The sequence below is a fragment of the Lampetra planeri genome, chromosome 30 (assembly GCF_965212315.1).
Source record: "Lampetra planeri chromosome 30, kcLamPlan1.2.h2, whole genome shotgun sequence".
Taxonomy (NCBI): domain Eukaryota; kingdom Metazoa; phylum Chordata; class Hyperoartia; order Petromyzontiformes; family Petromyzontidae; genus Lampetra; species Lampetra planeri.
This window is the reverse complement of record NC_136136.1, coordinates 7,818,703-7,838,113: the sequence shown is the minus strand read 5'-3', so window position 1 is coordinate 7,838,113 and position 19,411 is coordinate 7,818,703. Positions and strand designations below refer to the sequence as shown.

Sequence of the window (19,411 nt, the reverse complement as noted above, 5' to 3'; positions counted from 1 at the left end):
GAGGGTCTCGAGTCTGGGGTCAGAGGAGAGACCTCCACTCTCCGTACTCCCTTAAACACAGGCCCAGTTGACATCGGAAAGTATCAAGGGTGAATATAGATAATTGTGGAAATTCTTGGTTTCCCGAGTAGGAAGAGCTGTACAGCTCAATTTGACTTTCGTCGGGAAATCAACTTTTGAACCTTCTGAACTTCAGAATATTTAAGTGGCAAATATGGAGTTTGTGTACGGAGGTCGAGAGGCTTCCCCTCCCCCCCATGATGCTCTTGCAGGCCCGACGCTGTACGGACCCTCCGCTGCTTCGCCGATTTTTGCCGGTGGTGTTTGACTGTCCTCGAGGGCGGAACACCGTGTTCTCGTTTCAAGGTCGGGTCACGAGTCCGGGTGGGGAGTCTGCCTCTTTGACCACCGTTCTCTTCACGGCTGACAGTGAGGCATGATGCGATGGGGGAAGCTTGGCATTGTGGCCAGGCAAGACCGATCCATCTTGCTCTCATGCCCAGCCCGGACCGGCATGGCGCGGCGCGGGGTGGGCAGGCGGGCGGCACGCGTGAGAAATCTCTCAACCGGTGGCCGAGTGGAGAGGCGAAGCCTCACTTCACCGATCATCACCATCAAGAGAGATACCATTAAGGTTTGAATTTAATTTGGCTCAAAATTGTTTTCCTGTGTCTGCGAGCATCTTGAAAAGAACAAGTAGCGTGCAGCCTGCCTGCAAGATTTCAATTTGTGTGCAGCTAATACATTTATTTATTTACAAATTTATTAGTCAATGCAAGTAATTGATTGCCCAGACGAAGCACTCGGCTGCTTGTATTTTCCTAGAAGTGGAATAACGTCATTGGCTGCAGAGGGGGGGGGGGGGCAGTGCAGCAAAAATCTATTGTGCTGTACTTCTACGCTTCCATATCTTCGCACCACACCTTCGCCAACCCGCACTGTCTAGTGTGGCGAATTACGGCCCAACAACCCCCTGTAGATGGACAGGAATTCGTCGAAGCGATTGACCACTCGGCTGAAACACCGAGCAACTTGTGGTGTTCTGGGCGCTGTGTAGCGCAAAATGCCGCTGCTGCTGCCGTGAGGCACATTGCTGTAGCCAATTGGAGGAGCCTCTTACCATATCCTGAACCCTGACCCTATCCATCACGTTTTCTCCTCATGCATGGCTCCATTGCAACTGTTTAGCTCGCATCGAGCGAGGCCCCAAAACCAACCCCCGGATTGGTGGTGGCACGCCTCGCCTCGCCGCGGCTGCGCTAATTCCCCGGTATTTCTGCGCGTTAACAAAGGCGCGGCGCTGCTGCTGCTGCTGCTGTGTGCACACTCACGCCCGCGCTCCCTCCTCCCCCCAGGGGCAGCCGGCGCCGGGGGCTGTGCGCGATTGATTTCTGCTCGTTCCTGTATGCCTGCATCTCCCAGGCAACCTGCTTCCTTCAAGCCCCAGATTACATCAGAGAGGCAATTCCACTGCCCTCCTTTCTGTCTTTCTCTCTTTTTTATTTTCTTTTCCCTCCCCTTGTTTCTTCCGCCGGTCCCTTCTTGCCATTCTCCCCTTCCTTCCTTTCATTTTGAAAGTGATTTTTTTTCTCTCTCTCTCGTGGCTGAACTGCTGGGTTTAGATAGCAGCCTCTGGCTGGAGCTGATCTCTCCAGAAATATCTCGGATAATGAGATCCAGCTGGGAGAGCTGGCAGCTCGAATATTCGTGCAAAACTGTCCGTGTGTTTTATGGCTTTTGGGGCTGCACATCTTCAATTTGTTGCGCCAACGATGCGTGGGGGGTTCCTTTAGGAGAAGCGAGGCGGCTCGCTCTGCGGCGTTTGGTGCGCGAAATGCTACGACCTCGAGCAAGGCGGCGTCCACGCATCGCGGCGGGGTTGTCACTTCTGCACGATCGGGTCCATCCGAGCGGATGTTCACTCGTCGCGTGGGGGCTTGTCGTTGGCCTTGTCTACGAGCGCCGGCGGTCGGAGAGCGCGTTGATTATGGAGCATTAAACGGCAGCTACGCGCTAACTGGCGCTTGTCAATTGGATTTCCATTGCAGATGCCCGCGACATTAAAGCTCGTGCGTAGCGCCATCGTCGCACGTGTAAGGGCATTCGCAATGACCGCGCAGCTTCTGTTTGTTTTATTTCCCCCCATTGTTGGTGGCATTTTTTTTTAATGAGTTTTGCATTAATTCTGCTCGTTTTCTGTTTAATTTAACAAGCCGAACATTCGGATGGTGTAACTTTTTATCCTGTTCCCCCACACCTTTGTGACCCATAGCCCGGGAATGTGGATATCATAAAATCCAGCGCGGTGACGTGGTGATCACTGCTGAAATATTTAAGCGCACACGGTGGCGGCTGCTGCGAGTTTTTTTTTACGTCTTATCAAGAAGCGTCGAGACACACTTGGCACTTGGTGTCGCACGTAATCACTTTGCCGTTTCATTACGCGCAGGACAAAACATTTCACAAAACTCGTAAAAATCGTCAAAATTAAACGAGAATATGAATTGAACAGAATACAAATGTAAGCGGTCAGTCTGAGCGGGGTTCCCCCCACAACAGGGTTCATCTTGTGAATGTAAAGCACTGTGTTCTGTGACGGTAGCTTTGAATGAGCGCCCCCCCCCCCCCCCCCCCCCCCCCAGGTAGCCCCTGGGGTTTTTCCTGGACACCGTCGCGACGCGGCCGTTCGAGCAGCGCCTCGAAATTGTCGCCTCGAGGGGACTTTGACGGCCTCTCCTCTCCCCTCCCCGCCGGCTCGTGCCACTGCCGGCGAGCCGTGTCACAGTGTGGACGCGTGCCAATGCAATCAGGATAGTTGATTTTACCCCCGGCTCCTCCCCGCGGTGTGGGTGGCGTGGTAGATATGGGTGGCGTGGTTTGGGTTGGTGTGGGTGGGGTGGGGTGGGGTGGTGTGGGTGGGTGGCGTGGTTTGGGTTATTGTGGGTGGGGTGGTGTAGGTGGGGTGGTGTGGGTGGGGTGGTGTGGGTGGGGTGGCGTGGTTTGGGTTGGTTTGGGTGGGGTGGTGTGGGTGGGGTGGTGTAGGTGGGGGTGAGGTGGCGTGGTTTGGGTTAGTGTGGGTGGGGTGGTGTAGGTGGGGTGGTGTGGGTGGGGTGGGTGGGTTGGTGTGGGTGGTGTGGTTGGTGTGGGTGGGGTGGTGTAGGTGGGTTGGTGTGGGTGGGGTGGGGTGGGGTGGTGTGGGTGGGGTGGTGTGGCTGGGGTGGTGTGGGTGGGGTGGGTTGGTGTGGGTGGGGTGGGTGGTGTGGCTGGGGTGGTGTGGCTGGGGTGGTGTGGCTGGGGTGGTGTGGGTGGGGTGGTGTGGGTGGGGTGGTGTGGGTGGGGTGGTAAACATGGCCGGGAATGCTCAGAAGCGGGCGACTGCTGAATATTGAGTGTCGGCTCGTGCACCGACACTCAATATTTGTTGGTTAAGTTTGAGAAATGGCCCGGGGCACGTTGTTTAATTGGTAGGCCCGTCATTTAGCTTCTTGCGTGCGATGGAATCTTCTGAGGAGCGTTGTTAAAGTTTTTGAGGAATGGGAATTGACTGAACGCACAACCCTGGGAAAATGAACCAAACTAAAATCCAATTACAATGAGATAAATGCCTCTTACAAATGGAATTTAGATGGTTTATGAGATTTCTTTCTAAATCTTTTGGTCTTCACCAGCCCTTTGTCTATCCACTGCTAGATATAGGCTCCTCCAATACCATGTCTGTCATGGGGGTGGTTTGACCATGCTTCACCACGTTGGATCAGCGCGGGTTTTTGAAGGGGGGGGGGGGGATTGAGAGGGGATGCGCAAGACCAGGTCGGATATCACTCGCCACTGATCTTACCCGTCGCTGGAATAAAAAAACTCGAGTCGGCGGCTCTATTTTGCGGCGTGCGCACCACTGCGCCACCGCGCGCCCCCCCCCCTCACATCGCCGACCTGGCCGTCTGAACGAACCTGCCACCTTCCGGACTTTTCCCGGAACCTTGACTATTTTAACGAGGCTGCGGCGGCGAGCGGTCTCCCTCGTCCGCTCACGGCACCGAGACGCGACTGCCGCCCCCTGAGCCTTTGTGAGCGGGTGGGCACAATCAAAGCGTCGCTCAGCGCCGGCCCAAGAGGGGAGCGAAGTGCCACGGATGCGGCGACAACTCCGGGAAGACGCGTGCGTGTGTTCGTGTGTTCGTGCGTGCATGCGTGCGTGCGTTCGTGCGTGCATGCGTGCGTTTTGTTCCACGCCGAGGCGGCGAACAAATACGGCGCAAAGTCTGGAGCGATGGCGTGTGACGCTGAACTCTGGGCGCGAGCCGTCCGGGGCCGAAAACAAAACCGATTGGGAGTGGACGTTCAAACGGGTAACGCGCGTAATGACTGGCGAGACCGTACTGATTAAGACAGAAAAGTATAATAACTGAAGTCGTTCATGCATATAAATTGCTGTGGGGGGGGGGAAAAAATGACTCTTGTCATCTCATTTATTGGTGGGGTCATGCTGTGATTCGGTGTCAGAACGAGATTGAATCGTACATCAAGGCCGCTACTAACATTACAGCCAGTCAGGCAGGTAATTAAAGGTATAGCGCGTGGAACAAAAAAAAATTCCCTCGGAGATGCACGCGGGGTATTGAGATAAGATGGATTCTCTGTTTGTGGGAGATGGTCGCGAGTCGGCACCAGGGTTCACCTTGCTCCGTGGTGGGGAGGGGGGCAGCGGGGGGGGGGGGGGCGGCACCGGCGTTGCTCGTACCTGACAAACGAGGCCTCTACCTCACCTCCCCGAGCTCCGAGTGCACTAAATTCCCTTGTTTGACTCCAAAAGTCAAAGAATTCAATTAATTTGGCGTTATTGCTTTCACCGTCGCCCTCAATCCCCCATTTCCCCAAGACAAATATAAATAGTCTTTAAAAACACACGGCGCAATAACGGTGCCTACGCGCGCCACCCTGCCAGGCTTCGCAGACATTCGTCCGTGTTTTTATTTTGCCGATAAGTGCTTTTGTAAAAAAAAATTCAACTTTCATGTTTTTTCTATAATTTTATTGTGAGGTCTAGCAACACAATTTGCATGCAGTTTTCCTAAGATGTCATGTTATTTACAGCAGAAAGAACAATACAGCAATGTATAAAGTTAATAAAATGCTTTTAGCGGTGTAGTCATGCACAACAAGCAATATTTTAAAAAAAACACCTCCGGGTCTTCTGCTGTGTAGCGGCTTTGGTGGGTGGGTGGTGGTGGTGGTGGTGGTTGTCGGCAGGCCGGTGTTTTCTCCGGGGCTGAGCATTTAATATTTTGTTTTGTGGAAGTGTCCATCTCTCTGCGCGGTTATTTCAATCGCCTCACTTCCCCGTTTCACCGGCAGCTCCCTGAGCAGAGATTAAATAAACATACGACAAGGCCGCTTTGCTGGCATTTTTCGAGCAGAATTTATACAACTGGCAGGCATAAAGGATGCCACGGCGCAGCCCCTGGAATTGCTCACTCACGCCACTGCCGACAGAAAGGCCCCCACTGGAAGGAGCTCGAGAGGGGGCCCCTCTAGGGGATCGTTTTGGCCTCCTCTTCCATGCTAGCCGGACGTCTTGGAATAGGTTGGAGTTGCCCACACTTGATCCCACCATGCACGAACCGACGATTGACCGACCGCGGTGAACCTATTTATGCTGCTGTTGGGTGGATGGGAGTGGGGGGGAGGGCACGGGGGTGATTGGAGGGATTTAAGAACCTTCCAACATTGGAAGGTTCCTAAATCACCTGGAGATGGCATCAAACTGGCCACCCCTGGCCGAGAAGTGCAGTGCGTCATCCGGTAACGGCATGAACACAACTCCTGCCTTCCGATCCAGAAAACGAATTGAGCCCTCCGTCCCTCGCCCACGTGTCTCTGGGTGCCACAAACAACGGAGAGGCCGAGTGGTCGAATTTCCAGCGAAGTTCTTGGTGTGGGCCGCTGCCGGCAGCTTGGGCGGCAAGCCGAGGTGGGGTCGCCGCGGCGCGCTAGGCGAGCGAGCGAGTGTGGGTTCGGCGGAGGCAGCGCAGCCCGCATCCTGCGCCGATCGTTTGCGCTGCTCCCGGCTTGAAGCGTTCTGCTCATTATCGGCAACGTCGATTCAACGCGCCTCCGCCGATGGCCAGAGAGACTCTCGTCGCGGCGGGCGGGCGGGCGGGCGGGCGAGCGGACGAGTGGGTGGGTGGGTGGGTGGTTGGCGCGCACGATTTCACTTGGCAAATTATCACCAACCCCCTAATGTTTTGACACATAGGGAGAGAAACTGTCTACAGGCCTCCCGGGGGCGGGGGGGAGGCGGGGGGGGGGGTGGAGGAGGGGAGGGGGGTGGAGGAGGGGAGGGGGGTGGGTGGTCCCTCGCGCCTTACACCTCACAACTAATTTCTGTTTGATTGCGTAAATTTACTTCCCAGGGGATTGGATTTTTTTTGTTCTTCCATCGTCTGTCGAACAGTCATGTTTCGCCCGTCAATAGTGCAGCTGATGTAAGCAACACCAGGAGCCTCTTCTTGTTTCCCGGCTCTTCGATGAGACTGTAAAAGCGGATCTTGGGGCTAGCCGTGCTTCGTGCTTGCCACGATTTAAAAATACCACCGGGGGGGGGGGGGGGGGTTGTTGCTCCGTGGTCGACGCTCCGCGTAAATCGTGACGCCCGTTGGATGAAGGTCGCTGCTTTTTTTGTGCTGCGGGGCGGTCGAGGGCTCCGTTGGTCTCCTCCTCGTGCCCCGGCGCCGTCAACTTGACGGAGCAGGCGAGCAGAGCGCGAAGCGGCCGCGCTCCATAACAACGTACAGCACAGCTGCCAGAGTCGATCACCCTGAAGAGCCGAGTACTAAATCTTCCGTCACATCCACTAAGTCTTTGCCGGAGAGGAGGAAAGCCGGCCTCGAGTGGGGCTCATGGACTCCCGATTGGAGTGGCGGAGGCTCGCATCCTGCCCAGGAAGCCGCTCGCCCACCTGACCGGGCCCTTGACTCACCCCCCCCCCTCCTCTCTGTTCACTCTTCAAATTTTGAAACCAACCGAACCGCCGGTGCCCGGCATATAGGGGCGCCCGCGTGGTTTATTGTCCAATTGGTGGGGTGGGGGTCATGACGCTGCGCCGCGAAAAACCCCTTGAGCTCGATGCTGTCTGATGAAGATTGACAATTAGAAGTTGTCAGATTTAAAGGCAACCAGCATCTGCTTGTACATCTCCAGCATGTCAATGTCCGACGCCCATTTTTGGCAAGCAAAGAAAAGCAAAGGCACGTGACTGTAGGCGGAAGACACCGTGGCCAGCCGCCGATGGCTGTGACCGCCAGAGATTGCGATCCGTCTTGCCCGCTGGTGCGCTTGGCTGGCTAACGCGAGGTGGCAGACCTTTGAAAGCGGTCAATCTGGCACCGAAATTGGTGCAGTCTTCCAGAACAAGGGCACCCAAATGAAAATATAAACCGCGCGCGCTGGCACGGGCACGCCGCGGGAACCGACACCTCCGGCGTGACGGCGGGCCCCCCCCCCCCCCCCCGTCATCGTCGCGCCACCGCCGTCACCGGCGAGTCGGCGCGGGAAAGGGAAGAGGTGGCGGCGGCTCCCCTTGGTGGCGAGAGGCGCCCGGTTTCCCTCGTCTCGTAACGACGACGGCGGATCGCGCGCCGCCGGCCAATTACGCCGCGGCGCTTCCACTCTCCCCCGTTGGCCCGCGTGGCTCCGTCTTGACCTTGACACGGGCGGCTTAAAGACTCGGGCAAGCAGCACTTGCGGTCCTAATCAGGGGGAGGGCCTGACAGCTGCTCCATCACGGGCCCCGCCACGCTTGCTTAGCGCCCGCCGATTGATGTGCACGCCCAGGGAACGCGATTCCACCCCGGGTCCATTGCTTACACCTGCGGGGTGTCGTGCGGCTCCACGCTATGCTGATGCAGTCGCGTTCAATAAAGGGGATTTAATAAGTCTACTGCGCTCGGTGAGACGGGAGCGGAGCAGCATGGTTCGGATTCCCTTTGTTTGGCGCCCTGTCGGCTCTGAGGGCCGAGCGTTAAAACCATGATTTCCGATTGTGTAATCGCATTTTCCTTTTTAAATGTGAAATTTCCAACACTGCCTCGTGGCTATAAATGGGAGATGGGCACTGCCGAAATTTTCATTTGAGCAGAAGCCACTTTTACTTTGTCGATCTACTGCTAGATTAAGGCCTTCCCATGACGTGTCTTTCATTGTAGTTGGTTTCACCTTCATACCGGTTTGGGTATCACTCGCCACTCATGTTAACCATGGGCAGGCATTGAACAACCAATGCCAGGTTTCTAGAGCAGTGCTCTTACCACTGCACCGTCGCTCTACTCCATCGTCGAATAATAATTGCAATTTAAATTAAGCACTTTGAATACATCAGCAATACCGTAGACGTTTTATAAATACATTAATTGCATTTTGACATACGGAAACAGAATATCGCGTGATCATATGTTGCCCTAGTCGGCAGTATATTACCGCATTTGTCTACAAAAAACAGAAAACCTACCCTTGTAGGAATTTTAATTATCCTTAAATTTCTCACAAACAAGCACAGGAGCCGTCGAGTAAACACGAACCAGATCCCATCACGGAAGCCCCCGGCGTCATCACATTGCCTGCCTCCCCCACCCCCCTCCCACGGACTTCATCAGGGTTGGGACTTTATCAGGGTCGAGACTCCATCAGGCCATCGCCCCCCGCGGAGCCGTGCTCTGCTCTGCGCCGATCTCCTACCTTGCCCCCCCCCGCCCCCATCTCTCCACCTTGCAACCCCCTCTTTCTCCTGTGACCGCTTACCACTGCCATCCCCTGCGTGTGCTTCAACGTGCCTGCCCTGCCGTGATCCTTCAGCCCTGCTGCTGCTGCCCTGCTGCTGCCCTGCTGCTGCTGCCCTGCTGCTGCTGCCCTGCTGCTGCTGCCCTGCTGCTGCCCTGCTGCTGTTGTTGCTGTGGCCACGTCTCCCGTGCCCCCCCCCCCCCCCCCGTGCCGCTGGTGCAGAGGCTCCACCTCTGAGACAGCTGGCACCGCCGCTGCTAACGACGCCCCGACGGTCGCAAGGTTACGAAGTACTCGGAGAACATTACCCGCTGTTATTTCTATTGTGGAAGTCATTTTAAGGTGCAGGCAGTGTAGTATTTACCTTCTCATTTTTTTGGTTTATGAATATAGATTTTTTCCCCCCCTCTCAAATTAAACTCGCATTCAATGCACAGCTGCTGGAATTGCATCATGTAATTTATTACCGAATTATGTCCGGCGTTGGCAGGGGAGTAGCATTTTTTTTTTCCTGTAATAGCTAACGTGTCATTAACGGATGTCAATATTAATATCGATGTTAAAAGCAATAATTATTGAGAAAGCGATTTTCGTCAAATGTAATATGTAAAATGGATATCTACCGGTGATGCTAGACCCTTGGGAGGCCTTATGAGAGATGAAAGAGAGGCAGTGCCATACACAGAGCGTGCGTACGTGCGTGCGTATGTGCGTGTATATTTATGGATTTGTACATGCACAGCCCTTTTGAGTGCCTTTCCATGCCGTACGGGCTGCGGCAGTAATTTGACCATACTTCACGCCGGTAAGTGCTTGTCGGTAAAGGCAGGAAGCATAGATGTTCAGTACAGCCAAGGAGTTTACTGAACTGTACGCTCTTGCCCTTAACTCAGCCCTGCACCTGCTATTCATGGCAGTTGCCCATCCAAGCACGATCCAGGTTAGATCCTAACTGGCTTACGAGAATTCACGTTTACCCACTCGCCCAAGCGTGATGGAGAGATGAGTCCATTAAATTGTTGTCACGGCTTCATGGCTACGAAAGGGAAGGAAGTGGCATTTCTCACGTGCTGGCCGACGGCTAAGGCCAGTGGACGAGACTGGTGATGGAAGGACAGCCGAAGGGGATGGAGGTCGAAGCCCATCTGGGAGAGTGACGGCTGTGGAGTGGATGCCCTTGCTGCACCTGCAGGGGCGTGAGCGAGTAATCGCAGGGCTGCACCTTGACCTTTGACATCCAGCCACGTGCAATTTGTCCGAGCCCTTGCTTGGTGCCGCAATGCTCGAGCGGAGCGTCTGTGGCGGAGACTCGGGGACGCGGTCGGCCCTGCCGCGCCAGTAAAGTTTCACGCTGAACAAACACATTTCACAAAACTAATGAAATACCTGCTCACGTGCTCTATATCCTGCAATAAAAGCAAACCTGCATCCATCTGTCATCGACGGGACCTCCGCCACTTGGGCGGGATTCTCGGGTACGTGCCGGGAGCCCCCCCCCCCATCCCCAACGCCGGCGACTCGGAGCGACGCGTGGCCACGTGGCAGGACCTGGAATCTGATTACCGCCACCGAACCCTCCCCACCGCACGGTGACCTCATAACCCCCCCCATCCTCCTTATGAAGCCCTCCCTCCCTCCAGCGCTGGCACGGCGTCCGCTATCCGGCTCGAGGCCGCCTCCCCAATTATCACAGCCACAGTCATGGTGCGATGCACCTGGCGCAATTTGTATCAATTTGAATGCCCCACGCCACCACCTTCCCTCGGCATTTCATTTGAATTTTCATTGTTATTGTGAATAATTTCTCTTACTGGCACGAGCCATGAAATATGCTAATGCAACCCCCCCCCCACCGTCCGTGCAAATAAAATGCATGATAAATAGTGGAGCTTTCACTTACTTACAAATTGGGAGGTGAGCGAGTGTGAAAAAAAATAACACGTACGATAAAAACAGACGGATTTCTCCCCCCCCCCACACTTTGTGATGTTTATTGACAGAAGGGGGGGAAAAAGCACAGCATCTTTATTTATCCAAATACAACCACAAAGCATCCAAAAAATGCATCTGGCGTTGTGCAAGAAATGTCACCGATTCATCATGCACGGACACGTGGCTCTCCCATAGGTCATGAAAGTGGCATGCCGTAATGTCAATGCTTTGCCGAGAATCTATTTCCTTACATAATGCATTCATATTGGCATTGATCCAGAACTGTCAATGAAATGCTTAACATTTTTTTTCACCCCCGCTCCGTAATCATACGACATCGGTACAAAGCGTATTCCCATCACTCACCGGATCGTGTGCGACGTGCGCGTCAATACCCTCGTGGGTGGACTCGTGCCGGGCGGGCGGAGAGATGCACGATGCATTCATCGACCTGGAGCGGCCGGGCGGTCAACAATGCCGGCACCGCGATAGAAACAACGGGGGTGCGGGGGCGCGCGCAAGGAGAGGTGAAGGCGACGCTGATCCCCCCCGATGCCGCTGTCCCCCCCCCTCCGCCGCCCACTGCCCCCGTAGAAATGTTCGCGAGAGATGAGGCTGTGGCAGCGCGGGAGGCGCGAGCTGTCGGAGCGGGCGGCCGCACTGCTGCAGCGGCTGCCGTCGCTGGGGCCGCTCGTGGAGGCGAGGCTGCTGGTGCTGGCCGGGGAGTGGGACTGGCTGGAGGTGCGCCAACGCTAACGAGGCTGTCGTGGCCGGCGCTACGTTTCTGGGCCGACGATTGCTTTTTCCACCGTACGGCCGAGCCGCGCCGGGCCGGCGTGGCACTTCTCGCGAGGCGGCGGAATTCGTTTTTCCACCGCAGGAGCCAAACCTTGGCACTGAAGTCACGCGCAACGAGCCGCGCCGTAGATGGCACGGTGACTCTGTGCCCTCGCGGCGTTCCGCTGTTGTCACGCATCATGGATGCGTCGTCAGCCCTGGCCCTGCGTGGCCCCGAACCAGATTCGGATATCGTTTGAGGTCACGGAAAACCACCCATACTAGGGGGAGGGCCCCGGCACTGGTTTGGCTCGGATGTGCCAGTGGAAAAGTGGTCAATTAATAATAATAATAATAATGACTATTCACTGCCCTTTTTATAAATCCACTGATGAAAGTAGGCCTCCCGATTCCATAACTGCCATGGGATTGTTTGATCATACTTCACCAAGCTGGACATTGCAGGTTGGTTAAGAAAGGGTGAGTGAGCCAGGACTGGTTTCGATATTCCTTGCCACTCGTGTGAGCCGTGACGGAGAATCGAAGTTGGGTCGATGGGTTCATATCTCGGTGCACCAGCTGACTCCACCACCCCCACCCCCACTCCCCACCGCATGTGATCGGCTGAATCCTTGAATGAAGGTGCTCCTCTGCACATTTACATGGGGAGCAGATGTTCCAGGCGCAGCTCGTGATTTTCGCTGCGAGCTGGGGATTTGCCGCGTCGCGTCTTCGGCGCGCACGCGCGGATAGGGGGGTGGGGGGGGGAGAAGAAGAAACTCTGTCCAGGTAAAACTTCCACGCACGCCTCTAGTGCACACGTGCACCGGCGCTGTTTGCAGATACGGGCGGAATTGAATTTTTCAAATTCATTTACTTGGGCTCTCATTCCACTTATGGCATAATCTCATAATGCAGGTTTCTAACGGTCCTCCACGCGCGCGTTGGCAGAAGGAATTTAAATTACAATGGGCGTGCGCCAAATTAAGCTGTCAAAAAGGAATTTCGTACACAATCTGGGCTCCCCTCTCCTCCCCCCCCACCCTACCAGAACACCGCGCAAACATAATTCGTGCCGAATGCGGTGACGGTGCCCGCTCACCTGGGAGCTGGCGAGCGGGCGCACTAACGATCCCAGCATTCCGCCCGTGCGCCAGCGGCTCGGACCGAGGGAGTGAGATGTTATTTATTTATATAACGACCAGGCTGCCGCCCGTTGTTGGTGGGGTTTTTCTTTTTTTTTTCCGGCGCTCATCAGCGATGCACGTTCGTGTGCCGCGTCCCCCCGTGCCGGGTCGCCCCCCCTTTGCTCTCGGCCTCGCGCCCTTTTTGTTCCCTGCGACGGCGCCCAGCGTCGAGCCGACGGCGCCCGGGGAGGGCTTGCACTCTGCCGTCCGTCGTCACCACGCTGCGTGGCCCCGTTTCGACTAACCCTGAGCACGGTTCCCGCTAAATGAATTATTTTGAATTTCAAATTGGAGGCAATTAATTAGGAGCTTTAATTGTATTATAAACAAGGCACTGTGACACATCTATGCGGAGTTCATCATAATGTCGTTATAATGGACCTCTGCTGCGTTTCCGGAGCAGCGGGCGTTTTGCGGTGAGATCCCGTATGTGACTCTGGAAAATTTAATCTGAGCCTCGGTCATTTTTCACGCGGATCTAAGCGCACGTATACACGCACACGGCGCCACAATTGCGCGTCATGGAATCAATTCGGAGATATATTTTTCTACAGGTGATCTGAGCGTGAATCATACCTGTCGGCTTGATATTGCTGACACGTAGAGAACATTTGCTCGAACGCGGCTGCGTTTATTTCCGAGCAATCTATTAAACGTGCGCAACAAAGAGGGGCCTTGAGAATGTTGGTGGCTGCGGCGAGGAAACTGAGAGATCTCTGGACACGGAGACGACGACGGGTTTGATGTTAATCGCTGCCGCACGGTCATCGCAGGGCCCCACATTACACGGCGTCGACACAAAAAAACGACGAGAGAAGCCCAGCGGCAGGGAGCCATCGTAATCCCAGCGCCGCTCACACCCCTTCTCTGGGATTACACCCCCATGCAAGTCCGCAAGGCAGGTGGCCAAGGGTTAATGGCAATGTTCAGCTGATCAGCCAAACCCAGCGGCCTTTGGGGGATGGAAATATGACTCATCCCGGACACAACATTGAATAACACAGCGGCGGCAAGGACGGCTACAACAGAAGAGCCTCGGCGTCTGCGTGCAAAAAAAATGAGCGGTCGACATTTGAAAATCCCACCCTTGGCTATTCGTCTCACGCGTGCCGACCGTCGTGATTTGCGGCCGTAGTTGCAGGCCCGGGATACAGTGCGCCGTAGCTCAGCGTGGCCCGCCAGGCACGGTACCGCGGGAATGCCTCGGCCCCGGAGATCTGATACCGGGTGCGGGAATCCTGCCTGCGCGCTCTTTGATTAAGAAACTCAGAGCGGCGAGGAGTCGACCGATCGTGTTCACAATAAGAACCGCGCTCCTCTTTGTTGCAGCAATATTTGTACAGACAGGTCCTTAATAAAAGGGTTGTGCGTTTTTTGTGTCGGGGACAGGAATCGCCTTTGAGGCAGCGAATTCAATTACCGCCGACTTCTCGGCAGCTTTTCGGGCTGAGATCTGCACCTTGCGAGGGGGAGCTTTGTTTTCCCCGGGATCGGGCAATCTGCAGCGCTGACAGCCAAATGCAGTATTTTCACAGCGGTAGCTGCTGTGCTGGATAAGATGCGGGCAAATCGAATAGCCCGTGACATTTTATTCCCTCTGTGCCCGGTGGTTCTCGCCATGCACAAATTGAAAAATCAACCCTTCTCCGGGCACAAGCGTCCACACACTCCCAGCCACGAACAAAGGTCCAGCGGAATAGTTTGGGCACCGAGCTCATTCACCAATGCTGGCACGCCAAGCGTGATTAAAAGTCAAACTGGAGTGGAATGTAATTGTGCTTGGTATTAACCGCGGCATTTGGAGTGATATTAATTTCAAAGGGTAATTTTGAGGATGATATTTTTCCGGTGGTGACTACATTACCTCTTTTTTTTTTGTATCTTGGAAAAAAAATTGTACATTTGAAAAACTTTGCGGGGCATTTGATCTTGGATATACAAATCACGGTGAATAAAATCGAGTGATTTTTTTTTTTCAAGTCGCGTGTAACATGAGTAACACGAAATATGAATTTGTTGGCCCTGGTAAGTAAAGAAAAAAAAGGGAAAGAGATCGCTCAGGCCGCTCACGTCTCGGTACTACAAGAGGGGTCAATGAAAGCTTCCTCGGGGAGCCTCTCCGCTGACGGATAAAGTCGGCTTGTCTGTCTCCCAGGCATGGCTGGGGCGACGCGGAGCAGCAGAGGGCGAGGGGGGCGGAGTCCCCCCGGGGCCTCGGCCCGCACCGCCGCCGCCTCCTCCTCCGCCGCTGCAGGACGAGATCCGGGAGCTGAGGGCCTGGCTCCGGGAGACGGAGCTCTTCATCTTTAACTCGTGCCTCCTGCAGGCCCCGGCGAGCCGAGACCTCCCGACGAAACGACTCGATGCCTTCAAGGTACGACGGCACGGCTGGTGGTGCGCAGGATATTGGGAGCGTGTGGCGATGGCTTGGCCTGCCTGCCGCGTCATCCGAAACACCGCCACCGTCGTTGTCGTCTTGGTCATCATCTTCGTCGCTCGCTTGCGTGGCAATGTCACGTGCCGCATTGCCGTGGCCGTGCGAGTGAACAAACACCGCCGCTGCGCAGCACGTAATGGCGCCGAGGATGGGAGTTTGTCATTTATTTTTTAAAATAGCTTTAATGATTACAACAATCGTTGCTTGTCATTGCGCACCATCTATTGCCTTTGGCTCCGGGTGCTTCGTTAGGATTTTTTTTTGGGATGGAGAGGACACGGGGCTAATTGCTGCCACGTTGGGACAATTTATGAACTCGGTTCAATTAAATGTTACTAACTGCTCGCACCCTTGAGCCCATAAAATGTCAATTGCGCGTATTAAGTTCAGCGCTCCGAGTGTGTGTGTGTGTGTTTTGCTGGGGATGCTACATAACATGAGTCCGGCAGAAGAAGAAAAAATTCAATCAAACTCCATGTGCGGCCAGAGGGAATTTGAGATACAACGCCACATTTTTCTCATGTCACTGTAAATTAGATACATGCTATAGGCGTGGGCGAGCTCATCTCGCACGTGCTGCTTTGGGGCATCGCGCTCCTCACGGTTCGATCTCGTGTGTGACCTTGTGACCCGGGCCGAACTGCACCCAGCTGCACTGACATCGAGCGTCACGTGACGTCTTTGCGAACATCGCCGGCGTGTTTTAGGCCGCGCACCGCGTGTTGTTTTGCACGACGTTTCGCTCCACGAGCTGTTCGTACACCGTTTAAAGAATCTGAAATTTCAGTTTGCTTCAGAAGCTCCCAGATGCTGGAGCAAAACGTCGGACATCATGCCAAACGACACACAGCGCGAGTCGAACTCGCCGGAGAGCCGTGCAGCAGCGGGGTGGTATCACGGTGGTGTCTCTGAAAACTGTAGCACGACCAGGATGGTACAGTGCCTCACAGCGAGAAGCACCTGGGTTCCATTCCTGACTCTGGCGTCTGTGTAGAGTCTGTATACTCTCCCACTGTTCTGCATGGGTTTTTCTTCAGGTTCTCTGGTTTTCTGGAATTATTATTGCCATAACTGTATACGGAATATCGGTGCGCAGGATTGTTTTAATGCATTCCTGTCTCACCACTGTGATTTATCTCCGGTGGGAACGGGATTCCACCTGCAGATGAGATCTATTTTCACCGAGCCTTGCTGTGCATTAAAGCAGTCTCGACCCTGTTTCTTCTTACAGGCGCGTATGTGCCGCGTACGTGTGCACATGCAGAATGCTTTCCGGGCCGGCGATGGAAGGCCGTCGCTCTCGACACCACCGCCAGATGTCCTCTTGCGGGCATCTCAATAATCCATGTTGCCGGCACAAAGCACAGTGCCGTAGCTTTTTTGATCCACGTTGCTGTTGAGATTTATGAGCTAAATGGGGCCCCCCCTCTCTTCCCCTTCCACGGCTTTCTGTTCCTCAATGTTTCATTAGGGCTGTGCCTGCAGGCTTGGTTTGCAAGGTCGCTCCTATTGACTTGGCAGATTATTAAATGTTGTGGTTCGTAGAGAAATTTGGAATTACAGGACAAGCCTCGGTAGCATGCGAACCTTCCTTGCACGTACGATGTTGGAGCCGCGGTCCGGCTACGCTTGACGTGGAACGAGGCTGGGCGGCAGGGCTGTCGCGATTCATCGACGATACACGCACATTCGTTGCTTTTGCAACTGATATTTATTTTGGTTAGGTTGAAAACATGGACCCCCCCCCCCCACCCCATCCCCCTGGGTCTTACTCACTTGCAGGTACAAAGTGATGAAATCACCTTGTAGGTATATATGCGTGTTGAACTTATTTCGCACCATACGTACATGGCCAACCGTGCTAACCTTACTCCATTTAAGACCAGAAAATGGAAAGACATCTTCACAGTGCTGGCAATCGCCTATTAATTCTGGTTGTAATCACCAGCAAAGTGGCATACTCACTTGTGAATGCTGTGGGTTTGTTCTATAACACAACCGTTGTGCTGATGTCGTCACAAATTGGCACGCTTTGTTCTTGTGACAAACCATACTAATTGTCTGTGTCGGGTGGAGGCGTTTCTGAGAACAGCTGGTTTATTTTTCATGAGAATGTTATGTAAATTATATGCTCATGGAAAGTTCTACAATTTGGGTGACTTCATGACGAAAATTTCTAAATAATTTTGACATTTCCTTTGTAGCCTGAACAGACTGTTGTGGCAAGGGCTGTTAGCGAGCGCCTATGAAGGCTGGCACGGTACACGAGGAGGTGGGTGGCCAGCACCACGCCTGACTGCCTTTGTCTCCCAGTGACGATGTTTACACACCGCACCAGGTACACATTTCCGACCAAGTCGACTTATGGCCCTGAACGAGAGTCGAACTCGGATCACCGGGTTATTAACACAACAACAACCGTCATTCACCATGGCGCTTGTGCCAGACTGCGTGAATGATCAGGCCACGTTAAGTGTCGAACGCCCGCTGGCGGGAGGTCACGGGACAGACCTAGGTGCCATGGCTTGGCCGATGCACCACCTGTGCCCCCGACTGTGCCACCTGTGCCCCCGACTGTGCCACCTGTGCCCCCTACTGTGTAGCACAGCTACGTGTTTGACACGCACGCACACTCAAATGAATTCACCATCCCAGCGTGGACAGAAAATGTAATTCCGCCCGAGTACGACAGCCGCCACGGTATTTTACGAGCCTTTCTCCTTTGGCAAGAAAAGTAGACGAGTGATTTCCATCTGAATTGCAGTCCTAATTGGTCGACAGTCTGCCAGGGTAAACAAAAAAAAATGCCACTTCATGATATCATACGGACAATGACCCACATCCGTGAACACGTCTTAAATGTGAAATGTGCGTCAAAAATATTGGAGCTGTCCTAATCTTACGCTTAGGCTGACGGAGCATGGAGGAGCGGGGGAGGGGGGGTTGTGGGCAACAAATGTAAAAAAGTACAAACGAGACGAAACAAATGCAAAGGAAATACAATTCCTTAGTTCACTCAGCCATGAATTTCATGGTGCTTGACGAGTCCCCATTGCTTGTCCTTGGTTGGGTTGAACTCGGATCACCGGGTTATTAACACAACCCAAAGGCCCCCAGAACGCCAAGCGGACAGCAAAAAAACGGCACTGCTATCAATGCTGCCATAGATGTGAGAGCGAATACGTTTTTCTTGAATTGAGCAAGGTTTTATTTTCTATCAACTTGGGAAAAGAGACGTTGGGAGGGAATTGCCAAAGGGAAGGGGGGGGGGGAGCAGTGCAAGAGAAGAAGCAGAAAGAGAGGTGAGGGGGGGGCTGCAGTGTGGTGAGTGTGTGCGTGTGTGCGCGTGTGTGCGTGCGTGTGTGCGTGGGTGGTTGTGTTGTCGACCGTAAGTGTGGGTGAGACGAAACAGTCGGGTCTGATGGACAGAGTCCTCGACTCAGGTGGAGGAATCAACGAGTGAGTTTCACAGCAAAAAAGTAGCCATGGTAATCGCGATAAAGGAGCGATAAAAAGGGAGGCGACCGGCCGCCGGTGAGCGAGCGGCTGCGGTGAATTGGTGAGCGTTGGATCGTCAGTCACCCGGACTTGCTTCACGCTGACTCCCATCAACGGGTCTGTTGCGGCTTGCGCGGGGGACGCTGAAGGGGTTAGCCATTGTCGGTTCACGCAATGCAGTAATGCATTCACCGTCGCTCAAGCGGCTGTTGTTTTCATTTAGGAGACACGGCGCTTCTCGCGTATGACTTTGATGCGACGGTCAAGTAGTCCTCCTCCCTCGCTGTTTGCGACTGTTATGTCATTTTTATGTAACGCGGTTTGAACGAGTGTGCTTACGCCCCCACTGTAATGGCCCGCGACCCCTCGCCGCCACCTCCGCCACCACCTCGGCCGCACCGCCGCAAATGAGATGCAGCGTTCGTGGCGTTATTCTTCGCAAAAAAACAACACGTGCCGTTGTGTATGTGGGGGGGGGGGCGGCTTGTATAAAGGTCCATAGGGAGCCACGCGTACGCAAATACACACGCCCGTTCAAAAATATAGGCGCACACGCAGACGTGTGCACCGCGTGTGTGCGTATAATGCACTGTTGCTGCTCCAGCGACCGTACATAAGTTAATCAAAAAGCAATTGGGAAGAATGTTCTATTTTTAATGAAAGGCGATGGGAGAATTTGACGTTTCGGCTGACTGGGCTTCAGTTACATTTTATTTTATTGTTTTTTTTATTTGTACTTTTACTTACCTCGGACAAAAAATAAAAATAACGCGCGGGCGGCACACAATTTACGAATTCATTTTAA

The 19,411-nt window shown here is 54.1% G+C and overlaps 1 protein-coding gene across 3 annotated transcripts in view; it reads left to right on the top strand.

The window, feature by feature from the left end:
* Window positions 1-19,411, top strand: part of LOC144728911 (uncharacterized) — a 60,336-nt gene that overhangs the window by 28,295 nt on the left and 12,630 nt on the right. For 2 of the 3 annotated variants that reach the window (XM_078608653.1, XM_078608655.1), the window contains exons 9-10: window positions 11,302-11,448; window positions 14,827-15,045. In XM_078608653.1, coding sequence (XP_078464779.1) covers window positions 11,302-11,448; window positions 14,827-15,045 — 366 coding nt within the window. The remainder of the gene's footprint in view (window positions 1-11,301; window positions 11,449-14,826; window positions 15,046-19,411) is intronic. The other variant, XM_078608654.1, reaches the window with a different exon arrangement.